This window comes from Triturus cristatus, chromosome 2_1, assembly GCF_964204655.1.
Source record: "Triturus cristatus chromosome 2_1, aTriCri1.1, whole genome shotgun sequence".
NCBI lineage: Eukaryota > Metazoa > Chordata > Amphibia > Caudata > Salamandridae > Triturus > Triturus cristatus.
This window is the reverse complement of record NC_140581.1, coordinates 680446306-680472767: the sequence shown is the minus strand read 5'-3', so window position 1 is coordinate 680472767 and position 26462 is coordinate 680446306. Positions and strand designations below refer to the sequence as shown.

Genomic DNA, 26462 nt, shown 5'->3' with positions numbered 1-26462 from the left:
TTTAATTCGACCATTCGTTTGCCCATCTCCCACTGTTTGTGCCGTAATATGACAAATGTCAGACATGATATTAAATGTACAGAAGTTAGAGAGAGAATTGGATGCAAGTGTCCCTTCCTTCAATGCTGTTAATAAGATAGCCTCCTTTACAGTGTATGTATGGAAATTTACCAGGATTTTCCAATGCTTCTGTTTCGCCGGGTTCTTCTGATAAGGGTCACGATGTACCCGTTGTATCTCTTGCTCCAAGTTAGCATTGTCAGCATTGATGGAATTTTTTAGCACAGTCTCTTTAAGTAATGAAATCACAAAACCCTTCAGATCTGAGCCTTCCAAGTCTTCAGGAACATTAATTAGTCTCAAATTATTCCTCCTGGAGTGGTTCTCCAGCCGTTCTAGATCGTTCTTAATTTCCTTATTCTGACACATTAATTTAGCCATTTCTGCTGAGGAAGCATTCATAGCTTCCTTAATCCTTGGAAACTCCTGCTCAGGCGCGTCTGTTCTTAGAGCAACCTCTTGCAACTTCTGGGCTAATACAGCACACAAGGGTTGTATTGCTGCTAGGTTGTTTTCAGAGACTTTGAATCTACTCCCTATCTCGTCTTTAAGCGCAAGTAGAATATCAGCCACTGACCCAGCCCCTGAGCTAGAGGTGAAGGGATGTTGAATAAGTTGAGGTGCATTAGCTTGTTGCATTATCTCTGGGCAGGAGACCGGCTCACTATCTGGCATCTCCAATGCACCGAAACTGTTTGATTGTGAGACTGCAGGGTGGAAAAGAGTCTTGGAACCACATAGATCCTCCGGTAATGCTGCTGCTGAATTGCCAGAAGCTGAGAAAGCAGGGGAGGACTGTGCTACTGCCAAAGGAGACTTTTTTCTGAGGTTATTTCAAATCCATCCTTCCAATGGAGTTAGAGCAGGGACTCTCCCGGCTGGCCACACCAACAGAGGGGGCAGAAGGTGCAGTTAGGACCTTATAGTATGACTTCAGAGACGGGGTTATCTTAATTTTGGGGGCAAGTGATTTCTTCCCTCTACCTCTGCCCCTGCCTCCACCTTTGATACCCCCTGAAAGGTCAGTCCTTCCTCCCTTCTCCACCCCTACCCCTTCGCCTTTTTCCCCTCCTTTCCTTTTTTGAGAGGTTGGCAAGGCTACAATTGCTGGTGGAGAGGAATCTTGATTATATAAACCAGAATAAGGGAGTTGAGCTACTCTAGCTCAGAGAGTATCTGCACGTTTTTATTACAGATGCACCCTTAACTTGCTGGTCTTCTTCCATATGCCATGAAGCTCCACTCCCTCCACCTTCTCCTCCCGCTTCCCAGGCGGCAGCAGCAGCAGGCTATTGAAATTGGAGTCCAGCAGTTGGTCCCCAATGGAGAAAGCCATGGAGGTTCTTACCTTCGTCCCAAGTCCTACCGGCAGAGTCTTGGGCCGGTCTGTACCTTCCACGCCCTACCTGGGACGATTGCTTTCCTTTTTCGGGCCACTTGTGTCTCAGCGCAGGCACTGCGCGTTCTCTAGTGCTGGCTCTACCACGGAGGCCCGGACCTGGAAGTGTAAACAGGCGAGCCTGTTCCGGCGCCACTCCCACGCCACGCCCTCCCAGCGGGAACCTTGAGACGCCTGTGCAGATAAAAAAGCGGGCCGAGGAGAGGTGGGGAGGTGGTAATCGCCGATCAAACACTCCGGAGACCCCCCAGAGACATCAGGAACAGACCCGAGGACCGTTTACCAGCAGCCGCTTAGCTGACGGCCGCCATGTTGCCCGCCGAAACCGGTCTTAGTATGCTTGCTTCCAGACTAGTGAGGACCTAGCCTGGCAGCTCGGGCTGGCCAGTTCACATGAGGAGCAGGATCAAGACTGATTGGCATATGGCTGGGTCTAAACTGGAATGGTGTGGTGTGCAAAAAAAGGATGGATTTAGGCCCAGATCTCTGTACTGGGGGTGAATGTTTGACATTATTTCATCATTCCGTCCATTAATTGTTCTTTTTGCATTAACCGGCAGAATGTAGTAATCCCTCTTATCGATTCTTGATTTATTGGAGCAATTCTTCCTCCTCCACATCTGTGTACTGGTCACTGTCAGACGTATCCACTCTAAAAGGTGCTTTAGCCATATCGAAAAACTGTCGGAGTGATAAGTGTGGCAGAACAGCTGAAGTAGAGATGCCATCTCCTCACAGAGATTCAGTCGTTGGTCCTTGGAAGGTGGCTGATGAGGTTGAGAGGCTGGTGGTGAACTCAACAGAAATATGGTATAATAATCTGTCATGACATGGTGCAGGTCTGTAATTAAGTTCACTGGCACTCTCATCATTGGACATTGATCATAATTCTCAGACAGTCGTTAGTAGTCATAGTGAATTTGGCATACTTAAGAATTCAGATGCTTTTCTTAATCGGATAATGGATTCTGAAAAGGGCGGAGTGCTCTGCTACGGTTACATTTCAGATCAAGGGACAGGACAATTAACATTAGACATCAGGGTCTGCACTCTCATATGTTATGTATTCTTAAGGAAGCTTTTGCACTAAGTCCTGAAGTATTTTCTCAGGGTACTATAAAACGATTAATATGGAACTTCTTTAGAAGGAAATGTAAATGTTTTCAGAGTGTATTTTGGTGCACAAAATACTGCTTACATCAATGAGCCCCGATATTTCTCAGAGTTGGTTTGCTCTTATGAATATGAAGGGAGAGGGGCATGGTTGAGAGCTTATGAAACCGTTGAGAGGATATGAAACCTATCCAAATGAAAAACAAATCATGGAACCCTAAAATAGACATGGTACACGTTTAACTGAAATAGATTTTTATCTCTGAAACGATCAAGTATTTGTGTTAACAAACTCAATATAGCACATGTTCCTTGTTTCCAGTACACACTCTAGACATACAAATACATTCAGCCATTATAAAGAGAATTTTCCAATGGTATCAACATAGAAAATAAAATAACCTCTGCTTCTGCGGTTTGTGATTGAAGGAGCTGGCGAATACGATGTACGTCTTTATCAATTTGCTGAATTCTAGCCACTCTCGCCTGTAAAATATAAAAGACAACAAACATTAAACACTGGAAATCAAAGAAAACAGTCTGAACCTGAGGCCATTTAATAGAACCTTCTTATATTTCAATCTACCAAGTAAGCTAAAAACAACAAATGAATCACTATTGTAGGAAGCTGGCTCTGTATATACTATACCAAAGTAAGGTATAGTGTGCACAGAGTCCAGTGGAACCCCAAAGGTAGGCAAAGGTAAAAAAATGATAATACCTTACTCTCCATTTGTGGTAGTGTGGGCGGGCAGAAAGGCTTTATCAGTGGGTAGTGTTAAGCACTTATTATACACACTCAGGCACGAAATTATGCCACACACTCAAGGACTGAACTCAGACCAATTTGTTTGTATAAAAATATTATTTAGTAAAATGTTATTTTCTAGAACCAAGCCAGGCCTGATACAGGTAAGAATAGAATAATTTGCAAGAATTATGCGGTGAAATACAATTTGAATGCAGTTGGATTGGTTTACAGGCAAGTCATTTGTTTATAAAACAGTTGAATTTTTCAGATTACTTTTCAAGTTACATTATAGTTTAATTTTTTAAGTTACCTTTTCTACTCAGTGTGATAAGACTAGATATCACACAGACATTTCCTAGAGAAAAGGTAAGAATCAGTTTTTGTACACTTGCAGTTTCTTAGGTTTTCATTCAAACCAACTCCAGCAAAGAAAAGCAGTCAATGCAGTCCTGTGGGAGAAAACAGTGTTATCGGTTTAACGGTAAGTAGTTGGGTTTTGGAGTTAGTATTCTGGGGTTGGAACCAGGGTTCCCCAGGGTCAAGAATGTACGCTCAAAGCACCCTCAGCAGCACCAGTGCAGCCGGGTGCAGAGTGCTGAGGCCCAATGTTATCCAATGGGGGGGATAAAGGAGCCTCCGGGTGGTGGCTGCACACGAGCTGGCCACAAGCTTGTGGGAGCAAAGCCCCTGGTGTTAGGCTCAGGGCAAAGGGGATCTGATTTAGCATACAAAGTGCACCCACAGCGGCAGAGGGGCGACCGGGTGCAGGGTGCTGTTTTGGCGTTGGGTGCCCTGTTTATTTCAATGGGGATTCTCCAGTTGCAAAAAACACTGCAGGCTCAGGGCCGAAGATCTTTTGGAGGCAGTCACTGGTTAGAGAGGTAAGCTGTGATGCCTGGAGATGCCGGGAAACCATCGGTTGGGCCACTCAAGGCTGTGGGACTTCGGGTGCAGGGGTGTCTTTTGACATCGGGTTTTCCTTACCGGCTCCGGTCACGGTTGGGGGGATCCTCCAGAAATGTGCTGTAGGTGTCAGTTGGAGACTTGAGGCAATTCAGGGATCACCAGATCCTAGGTCAGGATCGCCGGGGAGACCTCCTCATGGTGTTGGAAAACTCAAACTCAGGCTGTGAGTATCGGGTGCAGAGTGGTGCAGACTCGCGGATTTGGCCGGAGCCAGAGTCTGTGGGTGAGCAAATCCGGTGCTCAAGGGAGACAAGGTTTGGTTTGGGAAGGCAGGGCAGGTCATCTGGGTTCTTGGGGGCTGCTGGCTGCAGGACACACCAGGATTTCCAGGAAGCAGGTCGAGTTGGTGTCATCCTCTTCTTCAGCACAGCTCTTCAGTCCTTCTTCTTTCCTCTTGTCTGAGGAGGCAAGGTTCAGGGTTGCCCCTAAATACTAAATTTAGGGGCATTACAGGTAGGGACACATTGGGTCCCTTCCTTGGGGAGGGTACACCCCCTATTATGCCACCCTCCATTGGCAGGGGAGCATAAGCCTCACTCTGGTTGACTGGCTACCCCCATCTGCAGATGAGGGGACCCAGCCAAGCCCAAGAGGAGGGGTGGGGTTGGCAAAGGTGGGCACATCTCTCCTCTTAACTTGGTTTCCTAGCAGATTCTCCGGCCCAAAGTGGGAGTCAGATCGGTGGTGGGGACAGTTGCTGAGAGCAGCGAATGGCTGGGGTAGCTCACAAAGCTGGTAAGCCTATGAAATTCCCCCTTCATGGACCCTGCCCATCCTGGGGGAGGAGGCTGGGCACCTCGTCCCAGGATGTGCTTTGTTTCAGGACGCTGAGAGCGGCAGGCTCTCGACCCAGTGATCCAGAAACATGTCTGGTGGTGGCAGCTGCCGAGCAGCCACTCAGCCAGGACACTAGAGTTAGGTCGTTTTTAAGAGGGCATCTCTAAGATGCCCCCTGAGAGCATTCTCCATTAAATTCCACACTGGCATCATTGTGGGTTTAATGTGCTGAGAAGTTTGATACCAAACTTACCATTTTCACTTATGGTGCTGTGGAGTTCATAATGACAAACTACCAGCACCATTTACCCTTTAAGGCACTACTGCACTTACAATGTCTAAGAATTGACTTAGACACTTCAGGGGTACAGGGCTCATGCTACTGTACCCTCACCACTGGTATAGTGCACCCAGTTAGAGGGGTGGCTAACCTATGCCAGGGCAGGGGGTTGTAGGCATGGCACACAGGGATGTGGGACATGTCGACCCTTCATTCTGTTCTGCACCAAAGCATGAAGCCTGCAGAGAGAGTGTGAGTGTGTGTGTGTGTGTGTGTGTGCGTGTGCGTGTGTCTGTGTGTGCGTCTGTCTGTCCGTCTGTGTGTGTGTGCATGCCTGTCTGTGTGTGTGTGCATGCCTGTCTGTGTGTGTGTGCATGTCTGTCTGTGTGCCTGTCTGTGTGTGTGTGTGTGTGTGTGTGTGTGCATGTCTGTGTGTGTGTGCCTGTCTGTCTGTGTGTGTGTGCCTGTCTGTCTGTGTGTGTGTGCCTGTCTGTCTGTGTGTGTGTGTGTGCCTGTCTGTGTGTGTGAGACTGTCTGTGTGTGTGAGACTGTCTGTGTGTGTGAGACTGTCTGTGTGTGTGTCTGTGTGTGTGTGCGTCTGTCTGTGTGTGTGTGCGTCTGTCTGTCTGTGTGTGCGTCTGTCTGTCTGTGTGTGCGTCTGTCTGTCTGTGTGTGCGTCTGTCTGTCTGTGTGTGCGTCTGTCTGTCTGTGTGTGCGTCTGTCTGTCCGTCTGTGTGTGCGTCTGTCTGTCCGTCTGTGTGTGCGTCTGTCTGTCCGTCTGTGTGTGCGTCTGTCTGTCCGTCTGTGTGTGCGTCTGTCTGTCCGTCTGTGTGTGCGTCTGTCTGTCCGTCTGTGTGTGCGTATGTCTGTCCGTCTGTGTGTGCGTATGTCTGTCCGTCTGTAAGTGTGCGTGCATGTCTGTGTGTGTGTGTGTGTGTGCCTGTCTGTCTGTGTGTGCCTGTCTGTGTGCGTGTGTGCGCCTGTCTGTGTGTGTGCGTGCATGTCTGTGTGTGTGTGTGTGTGTGTGTGTGTGTGTGTGTGTGTCTGTGTGTGCCTGTCTGTCTGTGTGTGTGTGCCTGTCTGTCTGTCTGTGTGTGCCTGTCTGTCTGTGTGTGTGTGCCTGTCTGTCTGTGTGTGTGTGTGTGTGTGCCTGTGTGTGTGTGTGTGCCTGTGTGTGTGTGTGTGCCTGTCTGTGTGGGTGTGTGCCTGTCTGTGTGGGTGTGTGCCTGTCTGTGTGTGTGTGTGTGTGTGTGTGCCGGTCTGTGTGTGTGTGTGTGCGCCTGTCTGTGTGTGTGTGTGTGCCTGTCTGTCTGTGTGTGTGTGCCTGTCTGTCTGTGTGTGTGTGCCTGTCTGTGTGTGTGTGTGTGCCTGTCTGTCTGTGTGTGTGTGCCTGTCTGTCTGTGTCTGTGTGCCTGTCTGTGTGCGTGTGCCTGTCTGTGTGCGTGTGCCTGTCTGTGTGCGTGCCTGTCTGTGTGTGTGTGCGCCTGTCTGTGTGTGTGCCTGTCTGTCTGTGTGTGTGTGTGTGTGCGCCTGTCTGTGTGTGTGCCTGTCTGTGTGCCTGTCTGTGTGTGTGTGTGTGTGTGTGCCTGTGTGTGTGTGTGTGTGTGTGCCTGTCTGTGTGTGTGTGTGCCTGTCTGTGTGTGTGTGTGTGTGTGTGTGTGTGTGTGTCTGTCTGTCTGTGTCTGTCTGTGTCTGTCTGTCTGTGTCTGTCTGTGTCTGTCTGTCTGTGTCTGTCTGTCTGTGTCTGTCTGTGTCTGTCTGTGTCTGTCTGTCTGTGTCTGTCTGTGTCTGTCTGTGTCTGTCTGTGTCTGTCTGTGTCTGTCTGTGTCTGTCTGTGTCTGTCTGTGTCTGTCTGTGTCTGTGTGCGTCTGTGTGCGTCTGTGTGCGTCTGTGTGCGTCTGTGTGCGTCTGTGTGCGTCTGTGTGCGTCTGTGTCTGTCTGTGTGTCTGTCTGTGTGTCTGTCTGTGTGTCTGTCTGTGTGTCTGTCTGTGTGTCTGTGTGTGTCTGTGTGTGTCTGTGTGTGTCTGTGTGTGTCTGTGTGTGTCTGTGTGTGTGTGTCTGTGTGTGTGTGTCTGTGTGTGTGTGTCTGTGTGTGTGTGTGTCTGTGTCTCTGTGTCTCTGTGTCTGTGTCTCTGTGTCTGTGTCTGTGTGTCTCTGTGTCTGTGTGTCTCTGTGTCTGTGTGTCTCTGTGTCTGTGTGTCTCTGTGTCTGTGTGTCTCTGTGTCTGTGTGTCTCTGTGTCTGTGTGTCTCTGTGTCTGTGTGTCTCTGTGTGTCTCTGTGTGTGTGTCTCTGTGTGTGTGTCTCTGTGTGTGTGTCTCTGTGTGTGTGTCTGTGTGTGTGTCTGTGTGTGTGTCTGTGTGTGTGTCTGTGTGTGTGTCTGTGTGTGTGTCTGTGTGTGTGTCTGTGTGTGTGTCTGTGTGTGTGTCTGTGTGTGTGTCTGTGTGTGTGTCTGTGTGTGTGTCTGTGTGTGTGTCTGTGTGTGTCTGTGTGTGTGTCTGTGTGTGTGTTGAGAGAGAGAAGGTACAGGGCCTCTACGGGTGGCACAATAAGTGCTGCAGCTCTTATAGGTTGTCCTTGGTCACAGTGCCCTTCGTACCTTTTACAAGGGACTAATATGTGGTCAGAGAGTTGCCATTTGGGTTTTGCAACAGTACAGTTTATTGAAATAACATAGGCCCTGGGTACCTGGTTGGCAGGAACCCATGGTACACTCAGTCAAAGTACATCAACATTAGGAGAGGAGTTGGCCTGAGGGCTACTGCGGTCGACCTCACATCTGGGGAACCGGGTTCGAGTCTCCGCAAGACGCCAACATCCTGTGATTCTGGGCAAATCACTTAATCTCCCCAGGCCAAACAAAAATGAATGTGTCCTCACGTAAACGCAACTGGTGCTAGTGTAAAGCGTTCGGATACCAGATACCTTCGGGTCTAGTTCGGGCTATATAAAACTACGTAAAAAACAAAAAATTGGCAAAAAGTGGGGGGCAGTCATGCAAAAAGGGGCACTTTCCTACAACTATAAAGAGACTTGTACTGGTATTGTTTGGTATGTCCCTTCTACTCATTCCCACACACTCATGAGATAACTGGAGTCAAACCAACAAGCAGACAAATTATCAATCTGTCTTTTCCTTATGTTCCTCAATCCATCAAAAAACGTGCTCTCTTATCGTCAACTCCTCATAAATTGAAACTACCTACTTCTCATCCTCAACAGCCCCACCACTCTCCAGTAACGCTCGCATCACTTACCGTTTTACCAGATATTTCAGCGATCAATTGAATTCCTGGGAACAACTTAAGACTTATCACCTCCCAAAATATTCAAGGGCATGCTTCTGTTTGATTTGAGAAATATTTATCAGAATGTCTCCTTCTTGGCAGCAAAATCCATAAGGGACTTGAGTAAGTAAGGTAAAGTATCATCATAACCTACTTTCCTCCCTGGCACAAATGTATCAATTTTAGTACACAAACACATCACAATCTGCTTAGACGAGTAACAACCTAACCACAGCAACACCATGCCCAAGTGACAATAAAAGTTGCTGACCAAGATGTTTCCCACAGGATATTTGCCATCTCCCTCCTCACATACACTTGTACATACTATCCCACTTTTCACACACATTAACTGTACCTACAACTCAGTAGATCTCCAAGAGGTTTAGATCCTTTCCAAGTTGGAAACAAATATCAGTGGACCAGAATAGAGCACCAACTGGACTTCTCCCCACAGGTCCCAGTGCCCAACCAAATGAAGTAGCAGGGTGCCTGTCGAGCGTGGCAGTGGATAGCACCAGATGCGGAACACTTACACATTCTAAGCTCCCACGGCCCTAGACAAAAATAAACCATACAATGGCTGATGGGATTCAACCTCTCTGGAAGAGTGAAGTCCTTTGTCGGACTGCAGAGCAACATTGTGTCTATGAACTGATTCCTTTTAGAAGGAACTAGAAAGGACTGTGTGTAGCTTACTAAGAACCCAAGATTGTACAGGGTCTCTGATGTCTGAGGCAAAGTGGACCTCAAACTTTCCCTTGGTGCCATTCAAGTGAGACATTCATCTAAGAATGGGTAGCATTAATCTTTCTGTTGGCCCAGGAAGTCCGTCACTGCGACCAGGATATTTTTAAAGACAAAGTTCATCAAGGAGGCTATATGGCAAAGTCAAGTACTGGTATTGCTGGTATCCCACTATCCATCCTGTGTTATGTAAGGACAGGCATGGCATTCTGAAGGTCTCATCACACCAGCACATTGAGCTGCACAGATGCCAGAGCCACACTCAAAATCATTATATAGTGAAAGGAAGTTGTTGAGATGATGAAGATCCAATATGGAGCTGTGTCTCATCTCATTTTCCTATCAAGGGAGAATTATCTATTGGCGAGACTGAATTCATGTCTTTTAAGCATCTCTCTTCTTCAAAAGTTCTTAGGTTAGTGACTGGAGCAGATGTGGTTTGGGGGTGTAGATGCAAAGGAGAGTAGCTGTTCTTCACCAATGAGATGATCCAAATACTGAGTTATTTGGGCACGGTAGTGGTAGAGGAGGGAAAGCCTTATCACTCTCATACAGCTGGTTGGTTTACAGTGAAGTGCTTCAGTGCACTTGTTCTTCTCACTTTGATGTTCTCCCCTAATCAGTCTATTTCCCATGGAAGAGAAGGATCCAGCTTTAGTCTTGGGTCACAAGGATTCTTTTGTCTTGAAAGGCTGGAAGGCCTTAGCTGGCTGGAAAATAGGTGGTGGTCTGGATGACACTGCTCGCATGGCACTCATCAATTTCGCCAGGACCATATCAGAGTCTTTTACTGCTGAGGACCTTGTCCGTTGAGTGCCTGAATACATGAAGGTCAATTAATTTGAAATGGGACTTTAGCTTCTAGTTTTAGGACATGGCCAATGAAGATCACTGGGTCAGATCAGTGTTCATAGCCCTGGCAGCCAGAACAATGAAGTACATGGGAATAACCAGTTTCTGTTATGGAGCATCCTTGTCCATGTTAAGCATAAACAGGTAGTCGTTCTGGGCATACAGCAGAAGCAATAAGACCAAGTGGTGTAACTCATGCATGAGGTGGAGACAATAGCTTGCCATAATGATGCTGACTGCTACAGAAACTACAACTACATGGCTGGAGGATCTCCTTTCCATTAATCTCCAGACACTTCTCCTTGAACATCTGGGAAATAAGATGTGCCCCTCAGAGAGCTGCGGTCACCACCACACAGTAAGTTGGATGACTCCTGGAAGAAAGACTGTACAGTCCTTGTGGGCCTGGGAAATTCGTGCCTAATGAAATGGGGAAGATCAGGAAAAAACTCTAGTCTGCTTAACAACCTAGATTTCTAGGACCTTGGCTGATCATGAAATTGTCATTATCACAGTGTGGAAACCCCCTTCTCCTCTGATGGGGCAGAGGAGGAAGCAGTTCCAATCAACAGTGTCTTCAACACCTTTGCTGAGATAGGATAAAAGCACCTGGTGAGATGCAAGTCCTCTTGGTTTCAAGCTTCCTGCTCTGCGACCTGCAATTCTGGGTGGGACCTTTCAGAGGGAGAAAGCCTGGTAGGTATAGCCACAGGAGTCATACATCTCTGAATAGATTGCCAAATTAGCCAGGACCCAGGCAAGGGCTGGTACCTAGACAGGAGCCAGTGCAGCTGGTTGAGCTAGGGGGAACAGGTACCTTGATCTACTGCTCATGCTTCAGGGGCAACATTAGGGCAAGTCATGCAGGAGCAACAATGGGCAGTTGGACGCTACACCAGTGTCTATGGCCATCAATGATATGCTCAAATCATCCATATCCAAAGTAGAGTCTAATGAAAGGATGGAGGGATTTAAAGAGGCATAACCTATGGTTGAATCCCCAGTGGGCTGCGGTGGCACTGCAAGGGACATTTTATCGAGTATCTCCTTGGACCAATGTTCAGGTAAATCAGACTGGTTTGTCATGGCGTTTGCAACCCCTGATACACACAGTTGCTGGTGATTGTGACCTGAACAGATGTGCCAATGGTAATGGGCCGGAGGCTTGACAGCCCAACAGAAGGTGTGGCAGAGGGATATAGTTCCTTGAATCAACGGCCTGCTGCACCACACAAAGAAAAACACACAGGCTCTGCACTTTGGTTTAACTGCGGTTTGAAGACTGAGCAATTAGAAAAGCAATTGGGCTCAACTCGCCATGGCAACTGGGTAAGGAACACTTTCATCCTAAGGGTTCCACTGCTCCCAAGTGCTTCACATCCTTACCCTGAACCATGACATCAGGGTTCGGGGTAGATGTCTTTCAAGAGGATGCATTAATCTTTAGGGTGTAGGAGGGGGGTTAGGGGTATACTGCACCATTTGCAAAACGCCAATGACTATGACATCAATGAAGGAAGAGGAGGTTCCTTGTAGGGGATGTCTTATTACCTCATTAGAAGAAGTCAACAAGTAGTCAATACGTACTCAACTACTTCTTGTTCCCAGGGACTGTGACTTAAGGTTAGATTATTTTTTACATTGCTTGCTAGCTGTGCACTAGGGTTACCTGCACTGAGCACTTTAGGGGCACCTGCAGGGCACAGATAGCCCATTCTATTCAGCAACAGCCATCTTCATAGGTTAACTGTAGCATCAGGCCAGGAGCATTTAGTGCTTGGATCCGGTGCAGGACAATGGGTCACTATCACCTTCTCCTGGTCACACCCTTCTAGTGTCAAATATTATCTAATCATATATTCTCACAGTAGAGATTGTGCCTGAATATTGCTTATTTTTTGCTTTCTTGTCAGACTTGTAGTAGGGTTATTTGCACTTGGAGCTATGGTAGCGCCTGAAGCTCATAGAATACCATTCAATAGAGCTGTCAAGAACTGATTACCTGGACCTTAGGACATGGATCTGATGGTGATTCTGGACCAGTTTCAACTTCTAGTCAGGATTCCTTTGGTTAATTATAAACGGAAAACACTGCTCATGTATGTGCATCAGCAGAACGTGCATAAAGTGTACTGAGGTGACTGTTGTGATGGCTAGAGAGACAGAAGATCCTTTTCACAGTGAAGAAGGTTACATAGAGTAATTCTATCATGTGTTCGACAAGGTCTAAAACTAAATAGTAAAACAATTATTATGTCAGGAAAAAGGTGGTGACCTACTGAGTCATTTTAGTTTGGGGTCAAGAAAAATGCAATTGTTTAACAATTATTCCATTAAAGATTACCACTGAAATTATTTTTGCAGAAATGTAATCAAAGACCCTTATTTTAGCAAGTGGGTTGAGCTTTGTACTCAATCACTTAAAGATACAGTTAAAACTAATACCTTAATTTAATCCCATTTAATATATGGAAGCTATCTTCATATAGAGACATATATTTATTTATTTTGAGTTTTATTGAGCGCATACCAGACCCGTGAGGGTATCAGAGCGCTTTACAGGATTGACAGGTGATATACAAGACACTCAGGAAGGGTGGGTACAATTGAGGAAGAACAGGTAGCTGCATTAAAAACAAAAGAAAAGAATAGGCAGTATCAAATCCCGGATACATGTGGGATAAAAACAGATCAAAACACTATGCAAGAGAGGCAGTCTCTGTTCCCGGGTGGGATGCCCAGAAGAGCCTGGCAAATATCATCCGGAAAAGCTGTGGGTAATGTCGTAGTAGTATGTGAAACAGAGGTGATTGCAATGCGAGCGTTAGGAGAGGAATTTGCCCATAGGAAAGTTTTGGCCTCCATTTTGAAGTGTATCAGAGACGGAAGTCTTCTGATGACGGGTGGGAGTGAGTTCCATACTCTTGGGGCGACCCCAGAGAAGGCGCGATTGTACGATTTTATTTTCCACAAGCGTGCTGGTTGGAGCAACATGTTTCTGGCGGACCGTGAGTTTCTGGTTCCTCCGGATATCACGAGTTTCTGGGCAAGATATGCTGGAGAATTGGAGTAAAGAGCCTTGTGCGTGATGCAAGCCAGCTTAAGTTGGATTCTGGCCTCGAGAGGAAGCCAGCTTTAAAGTGAGGAGAGATGTGGTCGAATTTCTTAGAGCGGTCATATAATATTGCAAGGAATATGCTACTTACCAGTATGCATCTGTTCTTGGCATGTAGAGCTGCAGATCTATAAACTGTGCATAGATCGCCATCTGGTGTGGGGCCCGGATGTTTGCAGTTTGTTTTTCTTCTTGGACAATGTTTGGAAGTCACAAGTTCGGTGACTCCTCCTTCGGTCCGTACTGCGCATGGGCTTCGGCTCCATCCTCAGATTGTTTTTCGCCAGCAGTTAAAAGATGGAGCGTAGTGATAATAGTAAAGAAACCCATGTGTGTTGTATCTAAATAAGATAGACTGGAACGGATACAGGTAGCCGGGGAGGCGGGTGGGCGTGTATAGATCTGCAGCTCTACATGCCAACAACAGATGCATACTGGTAAGTAGCATATTCCGTTCGAGGCATATGAGCTGCAGATTATACACTGTGCATAGATTATATAGTAGTACCCAACCCTAGCGGCGACCACCGGTATCCGTTGCAGTGGTTTGAAACAGTGTCTTTAGTACAGCCTGGCCCACACTAGCTTGTTGTTTGGAGTGCACGTCTACTCAGTAATGTTTTGTGAAGGTGTGCGGTGTTGACCATGTGGCTGCTTTGCAGATGTCATCTAAGGGTATGTTCCCTAGAAAAGCCATAGAAGCCCCTATCTTTCTTGTAGAGTGGGCTTTAGGTGGAACAGATAATGTTCTTTTTGCTTTGTGATAGCAAATTTGTATGCACTTTACAATCCACCTAGCTATCCCTGATTTTGAGATGGGGTTGCCTTTATGCGGTGGAGAGAATTAGACAAACAACTGTTTAGTCTTTCTGAAAGATTGCGTTCTTTGTATGTAGTAAAGTAAAGCCCTTTTAACATCAAGTGTATGTAGAGCCCTTTTCGCAACAGATTGAGGTTGCGAGAAAAAAAACGTTAATTCCACCGATTGATTGAGATGGAAGGGGGAAATGACCTTGGGCAGAAATTTTGGATTTGTGCGAAGTATCACCTTGCTGTGATGTATCTGTAGAAAGGGTTCTTGTATAGTGAACGCTTGTATTTCACTAAGCCTTCTAAGGGAAGTGATAGCTACGAGAAAAGCTGTTTTCCAAGTAAGGAACTGCAGCTCACATTTATGCATTGGTTCGAAAGGCGGACCCATCTGCCTTGTAAGAACTACGTTTAGATTCCACACAGGTGAGGGTGGTGCCCTGGGCAGAATTACTCTTTTAAGGCCTTCCATGAAAGCTTTAATAGCAGGCACTCTGAAAAGTGATAAATGCTGTCTGTTTTGCAGGTAAGCAGCAATTGCTGCTAGGTGTAAACGGATGGATGAGTATGCCAGGTTACACCTTTGTAGATGGAGCAGGTAGCATATGATGTGCTGTATGGATACATCTAACGGGTTGATTGTATTGTTACGGCAGTAAACAACAAATCTCTTCCACTTAGCGGCATAGCATGCTCGAGTGGTAGGACGTCTGGCTTCCCTGATAATGTTCATGCAATCAGGGGGAAGGTTAAGGTATCCAAATTCTAAGATTTCAGGAGCCAGATCGCAAGGTTGAGCTGAGCTGGGTCCGGGTGCCTGATTTCTCCATGGTTCTGGGTTAGGAGGCATGGGGACAGGTGCAGTTTTTGATGTGGTACCACTGATAGCTGTAATAGTGTGGTGTACCACGGCTGCCTGGCCCATGTTGGAGCTACTAGAATGAGTGTGAGGGAGTGCTGTTGTAGCTTCCTTACCACTAATGGAATTAGCAGGAGAGGTGGAAAGGCGTATGAAAATTTGCCTGACCAGTTCATCCATATCGCATTGCCTTTGGACAATGGGTGTGGGTATCTGGCGGCGAAGCTTGGGCATTTTTTGTTTTCGTGGGTGGCGAAGAGGTCTACCTGAGGATGCCCCCACTTGTGAAAGAATGGGTGAAGAACTTGTGGATGCAGTTCCCATTCGTGCATTTGCTGCGTTTGTCTGCTGAGCAGATCTGCCATGGTGTTTTGTATCCCTGGGACGTGTTGTGCCAGGAGAAAGATTTTTTGTGGGATTGCCCATCTCCATATGCTCTGTGCTAACCGAGAGAGGTGTGGAGAGTGTGTCCCCCCCTGTTTTTGAATGTAGTACATTGCAGTCATATTGTCTGTGCGAATGAGGACTGCTTTGGCTGAGATTTGTTTCTGAAACGATTTCAGGGCTAGAAAAATCGCCAATAACTCCAGATGGTTGTTGTGGAGTAACTTTTGTTGTGGCGTCCATATACCTTGCACTGTGAGGTGTAATAGGTGCGCTCCCCAGCCGGAGAGCGATGCGTCCATTGTTAGAATTACCTGAGGAACCGGGTCCAGGAACTGTCGCCCTTTGGAAATGTTTGTGGTGTTCCACCACTGCAGAGAGCGATGGGTGCGACCGTCCACCAACACCAGATCCATCAGCTGCCCCTGGGCCTGGTTCCACTGGCGTGCTAGGCACTCTTGGAGTGGACGCATGTGGAGTCTTGCATGAGGCACTATGAAGATGCAAGATGCCATCATCCCTATTAGCTTCATAAACACTCTTGCTGGGAGAGAGTGCTGAAGAATGAATCTTTGGCGCAAGGCTTGTATGCTTGCGATACGGCTGAATTGGGATAGGCTATAGCTTTTGAGGTGTCTATAGTGGCACCGAGGTATTGCTTTGTGTGAGATGGTGTCAGCTGGGACTTTTGGTGGTTCACCGTGAAACCTAGCTGGTGGAGTAGTTGGATGGTAGTGTTTGTATGTTGCACACACTGGTTGTAGGACGCGGCTTTTATTAGCCAGTCGTCCAAGTAAGGGAAGACGTGAATGTGTTGTCTTGTGAGGTGTGCCGCCACTACTGCTAGGCATTTGGTAAACACTCTTGGTGCGGTCGTGACCCCGAAGGGGAGAACCTTGAACTGATAATGTTGGCCGTCCACTACAAATCTGAGGTACTTTCTGTGAGAAGGGTGTATTGGAATATGAAAGTATGCGTTTTTCAAATCCAGGGTAGTGAGAAAGTCGTCCTGGCAGAGGAGTGGGAGAACTTGTTGGAGAGTTACCATGTGAAAATGGTCTGAATGTATGTATGCATTTAGAGGCCGGAGGTCTAGAATGAGCCGTAGGGTCTCATCTCTCTTTGGTATCAGAAAGTACAGAGAGTAGACCCTAAATTTTGTTGATTGATGGGGACCTGCTCTATAGCTTGTTTTTGCAGGAGGGAGATCACCTCCTGTTTCAGCAGTGTGGTATGTTCTTGTGACATTGTACGGTGCCTGGGTGGAATATTTGGGGGGGTAGATGTTAGTTCGAGACAGTACCCTGACCGAATAATTTGGGTCACCCATTTGTCTGATGTTATGGTCTCCCAGGATAGAAAAAAGTCTTGTAGTCTGCCCCCGACTGGAGTGGAATGGTCTGGGGGGAGCGGGGGAAAGTCATTGTGTGGGCGGTGTGGCAGAACGGGCGGTGTTGGTTTTGCCCCTGCCTTTATTATTGTTCCCCCTATATCCACCTCTTTCATAGCCCTTTGTGAAGGTAGTCTGAGGAGGGGACTTGTAGGACGTAGAGGCGTTATCGGCAGAGTAACCCCTGCCAGTGCCTCGAAAGGAGGAGCGGCGAAAGGAGAGTCTAGGAGTGTGGGATTGTAATGCTCCCATAGACTTCGCCGTATCTGTATCCTTCTTCATTTTTTCCAGGGCTTCGTCTACTTTTGGGCCAAATAAGTGTTGGTCAAAAGGGTGGTTCAATATAGATGCTTGGACCTCCGGCTTAAAGCCTGAGATTCTGAGCCAGGCGTGGCGGCGAAGCAGAACACTGGTGTTTATAGCCCTGGAAGCTGTGTCTGCTGCGTCAAGTGCACATTTAATAGAGGTGTTGGTAATGATCTTTCCCTCTTGTATCAGTTCATGAGCCTTATTTTTATATTTTTCTGGGAGATGTTGCATGATAGCTTCCAGCTCATCATAGTGCGCTCTGTCGTACCGTGCCAGCAGCGCTTGCGTGTTGGCGATGCGCCACATATTGGCAGCTTGCGAGGCGGTGCGTTTGCCTGACGCATCTAAGAGCTTGGACTCCTTATCGGGTGGTGGAGCCTCACCCGATGACTGAGAATTGGATCGCTTCCTAGCTGTGGATACCACTAATGAGTCTAAGGGCGCAGGTCCTTTAATATAGGCAGGATCTGTGGGGGCTGCCTTATATTTTTTCTCTATTCTGGGGTTTAAGACCCTAGCCCTGACTGGGTCTTTGAAAACCTCTGCCGCATGTTTGGTCACCCCTGTAAGCATGGGTAATATGGCAGTAGATTTATCTGCGATGTCAAAAGTGTCAAGTAGGAAGTCTTCCTCAACTGGATCACTGTGTAACTCCACCCCATGATAATGTGCGGCCCATTGTAACAAGTGGTGGAACCCCAGGGAGTCCTCTGGTGGAGAAGGCCTGGATGGATAAAGATCATCCTGAGGCACATCTGGGACATCTGGATTATGATAATCCTCCCATGGGTCTGGTGTTCCCGGAGGAGTAGGGTCCTGTGGGGCATCTGTTGGATCATAGTATGGATCCCCTTGGTCATCAGGGTCTGGAGACGGAGTTGGAGAGCGATGAGGCAAGGGTGGAGAAGGTGGGGGCGGAGATGGGGGAGGTGGAGGAGGTGGAGGTGGTGGGGAGGGTACTCTGAAAGGAGATGTGGCAGAGTCCTTCCGTTTTGGCGGTGGAGGAGGAGCTGGCTTGTCTAAATGTCTTTTCTTTGAAGACAAAGTCAAATGTCCAGTCTTTGGATCCTTTGTTAAAGTCTTTTGTCAAGGATTTGGCGTGAATAGCTCCTCCGGCACCGATTCATCAGTCGGTGCCGATGTTTTCGGAGCCGACGGCTCCTTTGGTTTATCCGTGCCATGCTTTTTCGGGGCCTCCGATTTTTTGTTCGGTGCCGAGGCAGGCTTCGGCACGGGAGCATCGGTGCCGAGGGATTTATGTTTGGTCGGCACCGAGAGGCCAGGTTTCGACACCGATGGCTTCGGAACGGAACTTGGTGTGGATTTCTTCGGTGCCGAAGGGTGTTTTTCGGTGCCGCTAGTAGGCTGGCTCGAGCCCGAGCCGCCGGGAGACTTATGATGCCTCTTCACCGGGCCCGAAGGTGGGGTGATGGAAGCGGTATGTTTGGTTTTGCCTAGGCCCGGAGGCGAAGGTGTAACCGGAGTCTCTTTCGGTATGGGAGTGGGAGGGGGTAGAGTACTCACGACCCTCTGCGCCGGTGTGATCTCCTCCACGTCGGAGTCGTCGGCCTCGGAAGCGCTGACTATGTCGTCTTCCTGTTCGGTGTGCTGCTGTCCCGAAGCTCCGATGTCTTCTCCGAAGATGTCAGGTGGAGCCGAGGTCGATGAGTGCTCCATGGTGCGTCGAGCTCGTCGATCCCGAATAGTCTTTTTCGATCGAAAAGACTTGCAGGCGTGACAGTCTCGGGCCTCGTGTTCGTGAGAGAGACGCAGAGGTTGCACACCTGATGTAGATCGGTGTGGGGAAATTTAGACCCACATTTTGAGCACTTCTTAAAGGGAGTCCGCCGCTGATGCCTGGAATCGAGGAAGTGCCGAAGAGAGAGATAAATAAGATGATTTTGTCTGAGAATCTCGATGGACGAGGATTTTTCGTCGAAGGTCGAACTGGAAAGGTTCGAAGCCGGAGCACGAAGTATTACATCCGAGCCCGATGGCGGAAAAAAACAATCTGAGGATGGAGCCGAAGCCCATGCACAGTACGGACCGAAGGAGGAGTCACCGAACTCGTGACTTCCAAACATTGTCCAAGAAGAAAAACAAACTGCAAACATCCGGGCCCAACACCAGATGGCGATCTATGCACAGTGCATAGATCTGCAGCTCATATGCCTCGAACACATTTTTTTTTGATAGGTACATTTTATTGATTTTAAAACACAAAACAATTCAGCATATACACGGAAATCACAAATTTGAATCCATTCACAAAAGCAACACCCAATCACGAACCCCATAAAAATTACATAGACAGGATTTAGAACCAAGTTAATCAGGACCCTCCACATTCCCCAACCACTTCCCCCACACTCTGCGGTATTTCTTGACACACCCCTTGGCTTTATAAAGGGCTTTCTCTTGGGTCGCGCACCAATCCACGCCTCTGCGCCACCTCTCCAGGGCTGGTGGATCAGGGCTTTTCCAGGCCGCCGCTATGTTCCGCTTGGCCACCATCATAGCTATATTAAAAAATAACTTGTCCCTCTTGGATCCGTCCAGCCCATCGGTGATCCCCAGCAAAGAGTGACGTGGATCATGAGGGACCTCCCAGCCCAGCACCTCCATTAGCTCCACTTCAATAGATCCTGAGAACTGTCTTAAGCGGGGGCACAACCAAACCATGTGGAGGAAGTCAGCCGGGGCTTGGTTACATCTCGCCCATGATGCATCTGGGCGCAAACCCACTCGATACAGGCATAAGGGGGTGAGGTACACAGCCTGTAAGTAGTAGAGCTGAATCAGCTTGAGTTTAGCAGAGACGGTGACTGTTCTGGGGGCCATGAGGGCACCACGCCAATCCACCTCATCAGGGGGGCCCACCCAATCCACCCATTGACCCCTCAATCTATCTAGGGATGTGGGGGTGTTAACTAGGGTGCGATAAATGCGGGAGACCCCTCCCCCCCTCCCCCCCAAGTCTCCCAGCATCGTCTGAGCCTCAGTGGGGCTATATTCGGGGAGCCTCATCTTGTCTGTAATATGCGAGTGGAGGGCATGTCTCAACAGCAAATATTTATAAAACTGGTACGAATGTAAGGAGTAGAGAGTTTGGAGCTCCTGGAAGGACAGCATACGGCCCCTGGCCCATACATCCCCTAGCTGGGAGATGCCAATAAGGTCCCAAGTTTTAAACCCCTGTAGTCCACTAACCTCCCGAAGCCACGCCCCATGCCAGAGAGGAGTACATTGGGTCAACTTCCCCGTCCATCCAGTGTGACGGAGCGAGGCCCGCCAAGCCAACACCACAGAGCGCCTCACATCAGGCAGTCGGGTTGGAATGGGCCCCCCATACATCATGGCTTGGATGTCCGCATGCCCCTGGTCACTCAGTTCAAGCCTGTAGGCTGGGTCTGACCAGCCCCCATTAAACCAATCGTGGACTACCAGGAGACGTACTGCCAAAAAATACAGATACAAGTGTGACATCCCCATACCGCCATCGTAGGAGGGAATCTGGCAAACAGACAGAGCCACGCGTGCCCGTCTTCCGCTCCAGAGAAACTTGGTGATTAGACAATCCAGTTCCCGAAACCAAGTCCTGGGAAAACAGAAGGGGGTATTCTACAGGACGTAGAGGAATCTGGGGAGGATCATCATTTTAAACGGGGCCACCCTCCCCAGTGCGATGAGAGGCAACGCTTTCCATTTAAGGTCGTCATCCTTGGCCTTTTTAACTAACGGGGCCGCATTGAGGGACCAGCCCATCTCGGGAAGCAGGGTAATCCAAATCCCCAGATATTGAAAGGACTGACTCCAGTGTGGTATGGTAGACTGCCAGTCAAAGCACTCTCTAGAGAGATGCAGGGGAACCAGCACTGATTTCCCGGGATTTAACCGCAGCCCTGAGGCCTACAAGATAGAGTGCAAGATCTGGAAGCAATGTGGCCCGGAGGAGGCTGGATCGGACAGGAACCCAATGACATCATCCGTGTCTAAGGCGATCTTGTCCGTGTCAGTATTGGGCCATTCCCATCCGCGGAGGTGGTCTTCAGCCCGCACTAGGGACGCCAAGGGTTCCATCGCCAGGGCGAATAGCAAAGGAGAAAGGGGACATCCCTGCCTAGTGCCCCTAGCAATGGGGAAGGTCTCCGACAGTACCCCGCTGACTAACACTCGCGCTCTCGGGCGAGCGTACAGGACCTGGACCAGAGAACGGGAGTGGGGCCCGAACCCCATCTCGGTCAGCACACCCTGCAGGTATGTTCAATCCACCGAATCGAAAGCTTTTTCGAAGTCTATGGACAGGAGTGCCAAGTATGGGGTAAGCAGGTGCCGGTGTGCCAAAGCTAGTTGCAGCCTGCGGAGGCAGTGGCGGGTCCCACGCTGAGGCATGAACCCACATTGATCCGGGTGCACCAGTAAGGCCAAGTAGGGTTTCAGTCGCTCGGCCAGAATGAAATGAGGATTTATAGAGCGCGATAGCTACCCTGAGGCGTCCTAGCGCTGGCAGACAGGCGTGTGACGGGAAATTAAGATTAATCAGATTTGTTAAAAAGCAAAGTTTTTAACTGTTTACGAAAGGGGAGCAAATTGGGTTCGGATCGGAGATGAAGGGGCAGGGCGTTCCATAGTTTGGCCGAATTGTAGGAGAATAGTCGGCCTCCACATCTGACTCTTGTGATCCTGGGGATAGTGACATGAAAGAGGAAGTTGATCTGAGGTGTCTGTTTGGTATATAGGGAGTGGCCAGTGAATGATTTATGAGGGCACCGGCTTTCCAGTAGGCTCGATGAAAGATGCATAGGCTCTTAAATTCAATTCTTTGCCTCACTGGAAGCCAGTGAAGGTTTTTCAATCCGGATTTAATTGAAAGTCGGCGGGGGGTTTGGAGGAGAGTACGGGCTGCGCAATTTTGTATGACCTGGAGTTTGTGTAAGGTGGCCTGAGGGGCTCCCAGGTTGAGGGCATTCCCCAGGTTGAGGGCATTCCCAAAATCGAGGCGTGACAAGATCAGACCTTGGATCATGGTCTGTCTTGCCTGGAAGGGCAGTAGGGGGAGAATTTTCCGAATGAGCCTGAGCAGGCCAAAACACGTGGCTGAGAGTTTGGCTGCTTGGCAGCTAAAGTTAAGAGATTTGTCAAGCCAAATGCCCAGGCTTGTGATGGAATCCTTGCTTGAGGGGGCGGTTCCAAGGCAGGTGGGCCATAGGTGGTCGATGGTAGGGCTGGGGGGGTTACCTAGGAGCATTAGCTCGGTCTTGTCTCCGTTCAATTTGAGACAAGATGATGTCATCCATAAATGCACTGCTTCCAGACATTCTCTCATATGATTGAGAGAGGTGTGTGGCTGGTTGAGAGCTACCACTAGCTGAGTGTCGTCTGCGTATGTAATTATTTTTATTCCAAAGGGACGCACAATCTCAGCTAGGGGGCTCATGTACACGTTGAAAAGTGTAGGGCTCAAAGAAGAGCCCTGTGGCACTCCGCACCCGAGCGGCCTGCTAGGGGAAATGGTTTCACCCTCGAAGACCCTGAATGAACGGCCTGATAAGAAGGAATTGAGCCAGTCCAAGGCGTTCTCGGAGATTCCTAGGTTCGAGAGTCTTTTCAGTAAGATGGTGTGATTTACAGTGTCAAAGGCGGCACTTAGGTCAAGGAGGATGATGGCGGCAGATCCTCCTTGGTCCATGATCTTCCTTGCCTCCTCTGTAACTGCAATGAGTGCGGTCTCGGTCCCATACATGGGGCGGAATCCCGTCTGGGAGGGATCGAGTAAATGGTTGTTTTCTAGGAATTCAACCAGAGTGCTGTTGACGTGTTTGTCAAGAATGTTGCTTAGCCACGGTAGTAAAGAGATTGGCCGATAGTTCACTGGGTTATCTGGGTCCAGGTTGGATTTTTTAAGGAGGGCTTTCAGTATAGCCTGCTTCCAGGGGGGTGGAACAGTCCCGGTGGTCAGTGAGGCATTAAGCAGGTTGAGGGTGGTGGGTTTAATGTGATTAATTACTGTCAGCAAGTTGCATGGGGGTGCTGGGTCGTTGGGGGAGCCGGATTTGACCTGACGCATGATAGTTTCAAGCGAGGTGGAGTCAAGAGGTGGAAGGTTCCTGAGAGTTACTGAGGTACAAAATTCCGGCTCACCCTGCTTGGCAGGTGGAATGGGGGGTTGGATGTTGGGGAAGGAGGTGTAGATGGTTTGTATCTTTTGGAAGAAGAAGTCAGCCAGGTTGTTACAGCGGGTTTGTGAATTAAGGGGGTTGGGGGGTTTGTCTGGCAGTTTAAGAAGGGTTTTCGCGATTTTATATAGTTCCTTAGGTTTAGAGGTGGCTGTGTTGATTTTGTTTTCAAAGAAGGTTGCCTGGGCGATGTAGATTTAATTTTTATATGTTTTTATTGCGGCTCTGTAAGCTGTTTTCGTGGAGGAAGAGTAGTCTATTCGCCACTTCCTTTCAAGTTTTTTACAGAGGCGTTTCTTTTCCCGTAGGTCGGGGGAGTACCAGGGGGCCGTTCGGGTGTTACGTTTAGACTCCGTGCATTTTAAGGGGAGCACGGCATCGAGTGAGTTCGAGATCCATTTGTTATAGTTTTCATTGGCTAGAATGGGGTCGGGTGTGTAAGGTGGTGTGTAGGCCTCGAGACTTGTTACCCAATCAGATTGGGAGAGTTTTGGCCAGTTGCGTTTCATGTGGGTAACTGTAATGGGGGAAGAGTGGGGGGGAAGAGTTTGACCAGGAGAAGGGAATGAGGAAATGGTCTGTCCAGGGCAAAGGGAGGGGGGGGCTTACTAAGAGCTCTGTACAATTGCTAAAGATGGGATCCAAAAGATGCCCTTTGGAGTGGGTTGGTTTTTGCACTAGCTGCTTGAGCTGAAGCGCAGTGAGGCTAGTGGACAGTTCTAAAGCTGTGTGATCGGTAACATCATCAAGATGGATGTTTAGATCTCCGAGGAGGGTGAAATTAGATGAATTACAGGCCATGTTAGCTAAGGTTTGAGGCAGGCAGTGAAGAAATTGACCCACGGGCCCAGGCGGTCGATAGATGAGTGTCCCCGTGAACGTGCTTGTTGGTGAGAAGTCAATGAAAAAGGAGAGGCTTTCGCAGTCAGGTATAGGGTTGGGTAAGCGGCGGCACCCAAAGGAGTCTTTATAGATGACTGCTAGGCCACCACCTCTTCCTGAAATACGGTCTTCACGTAGGATTTGATAACCTTGGGGTAGAGCCTTGATAAGGTCAGGTTCAGAATTGGAGTGAAGCCAAGTCTCAGTTAGGAACAGAATATCTGGTTGGAGTTCTTCCAGAAGCATAGATGTCTCTAAAGTGTGCTTTGGGAGTGACCTGCAGTTAAGGAGGAACATGTTACGCCGTAAGATTTTAATAGGTGGGTCAGGGAGAGGTAGAAATCCACAGTGTGGGCAGACTGTGTATTTATATGCCGGGTTCCAAGTAGAGAGGCAGACAGGGAGTCCCGGTACTCTCAGTTTCAATAAAGTGTTGTGGCTGTAGCTTCTGATGTGAGTGGGTATCCGAGCAGGGGTTCGCGCCCCAAGCCCCGAACGGCCGCGGACGGGCGCAGACGGGCTTGCCTTTGGCGCGCCTTAGGCACGTCATCGGCGCGCCCGCTGCGCGCGTCCGCTGTGCGTGGTGTATGGCATTCAGCTTTTATGCAAGTGAGTGTCAGGGAAACCGGATGTGACGTTGCGCCCTCCTCCCCTCTAGCCCGGATGTAATTATGACCGCGCCTCCCTCCACATCAATCGGGATGATTTCCCGTGGGGGACCGGGGAGAATGCGGGTATCGGGTGTCCAAGGGTGCAGGAGTGCGGGTAAGTGGCTAAGTGGAGTTCACAACAATTTTTACAGTTTAGTTTAAAATTATTTCGGCGATTGTAAAACTAGCAACATACAGCGAGTGCACAGAGGAAGGTACCGTGAATACTGCTTTTGTTAAGATTCTGTCACAGCGCGCGTCCGCTGCGCGTGGTGTATGGCATTCAGCTTTTATGCAAGTGAGTGTCAGGGAAACCGGATGTGACGTTGCGCCCTCCTCCCCTCTAGCCCGGATGTAATTATGACCGCGCCTCCCTCCACATCAATCGGGATGATTTCCCGTGGTGGACCGGGGAGAATGCGGGTATCGGGTGTCCAAGGGTGCAGGAGTGCGGGTAAGTGGCTAAGTGGAGTTCACAGCAATTTTTACAGTTCAGTTTAAAATTATTTCGGCGATTTTAAAACTAGCAACATACAGCGAGTGCACAGAGGAAGGTACTGTGAATACTGCTTTTGTTAAGATTCTGTCACAGCGCGCGTAGCATAAAGCTTGATTTCGGTGTTGAGGAGGGATATGGGGTGATACTCTGCGCACATTTGGGAGGGAGGCTGGGATTTCGGAAGAACCACGATGGTGGCAATATATCCGTTTCTGGCGGAAAGGAACCTCTCTCCACGGCTTCTTTGAATAAGCTGGCCAGGTGGGGCGCTAGGGTGCCTCGGTATGCTGCATAGTACTCCTGCGGAAGGCCATCCGGACCCGGGGTCTTACCCGGGGAAACCAGAGTGATTGCCTCTTCAATTTCTTTCAGGGAGATGGGTCGCTCTAGGTCCTTTTGAGCGGCTGGTTCCAGCCTAGGAAGGCACACCCTACCCTGGGCTAGGAGAGCTGCAACGGACAGCTCGGGGGTGTGGGCTGTGTACAGCCTCCGGTAGTATGCAGCAAAGGTATTTGCCATTGCCACTGGAGCGCATTGCACCGCTCCAGCTGCATCAACCACCTCTGGGATGATACGATTTGCCCTGAGATATGTGGCCAATCTGTGTAAGATTGTGCCGTACTTGCAGGGCTCGAAAAATCTAAAAAATGGTACTAGTTCTGCAGGACTAGTACCTTGAAAAATCTCCTCGCCCTAACAGTGACATACTTGACCTCCGTCTCTGAAAGCGGAGCAAAAGTGACAAGATAACAAGATTTAAAGGCATTTTTATTGCTCATTTGCTTTGTGAGCAATAAAAAGGCCTTTAAATCTTGTTATCTTGTCACATTTGCTCCATTTTCAAAGACGGAGGACAAAAGTTAGTATGTTTTCCTACTCGCCAGAAAGGGCGAGTAGGACCTAAAAATAGCTCGACCTCTTAAAATTTACCTCGCAAATGCGAGCGGTCGAGTGGATTTGTCGAGCCCCGACTAGTCCCCCCAACCGTAAAGTCTTGCTACCGAGGATCTCCAGAGGAGCTTGGCCGCATCCAAGGACAGTTGTTTAATGTCATCCCGCTTGAGGGCTAATTGTCGGGTCAGGGCAGCGTCCTCTGACGTGGACAACAGCTGTACCAAGCGAAGCGCCTGCGCTTCCTTGGAAGAGATCTCCTGCAAC

At 48.7% G+C, this 26462-nt stretch overlaps 1 protein-coding gene across 12 annotated transcripts in view; it reads right to left on the bottom strand.

Annotated features, from left to right (window-relative positions):
- The window catches only part of APC (APC regulator of Wnt signaling pathway), an 858190-nt gene that overhangs the window by 215213 nt on the left and 616515 nt on the right, over window positions 1-26462 (bottom strand). For all 12 annotated transcript variants that reach the window (XM_085632601.1, XM_085632600.1, XM_085632606.1 and 9 more), the window contains one exon: window positions 2975-3058. In XM_085632601.1, the coding sequence (XP_085488727.1) occupies window positions 2975-3058 (84 nt within the window). The remainder of the gene's footprint in view (window positions 1-2974; window positions 3059-26462) is intronic.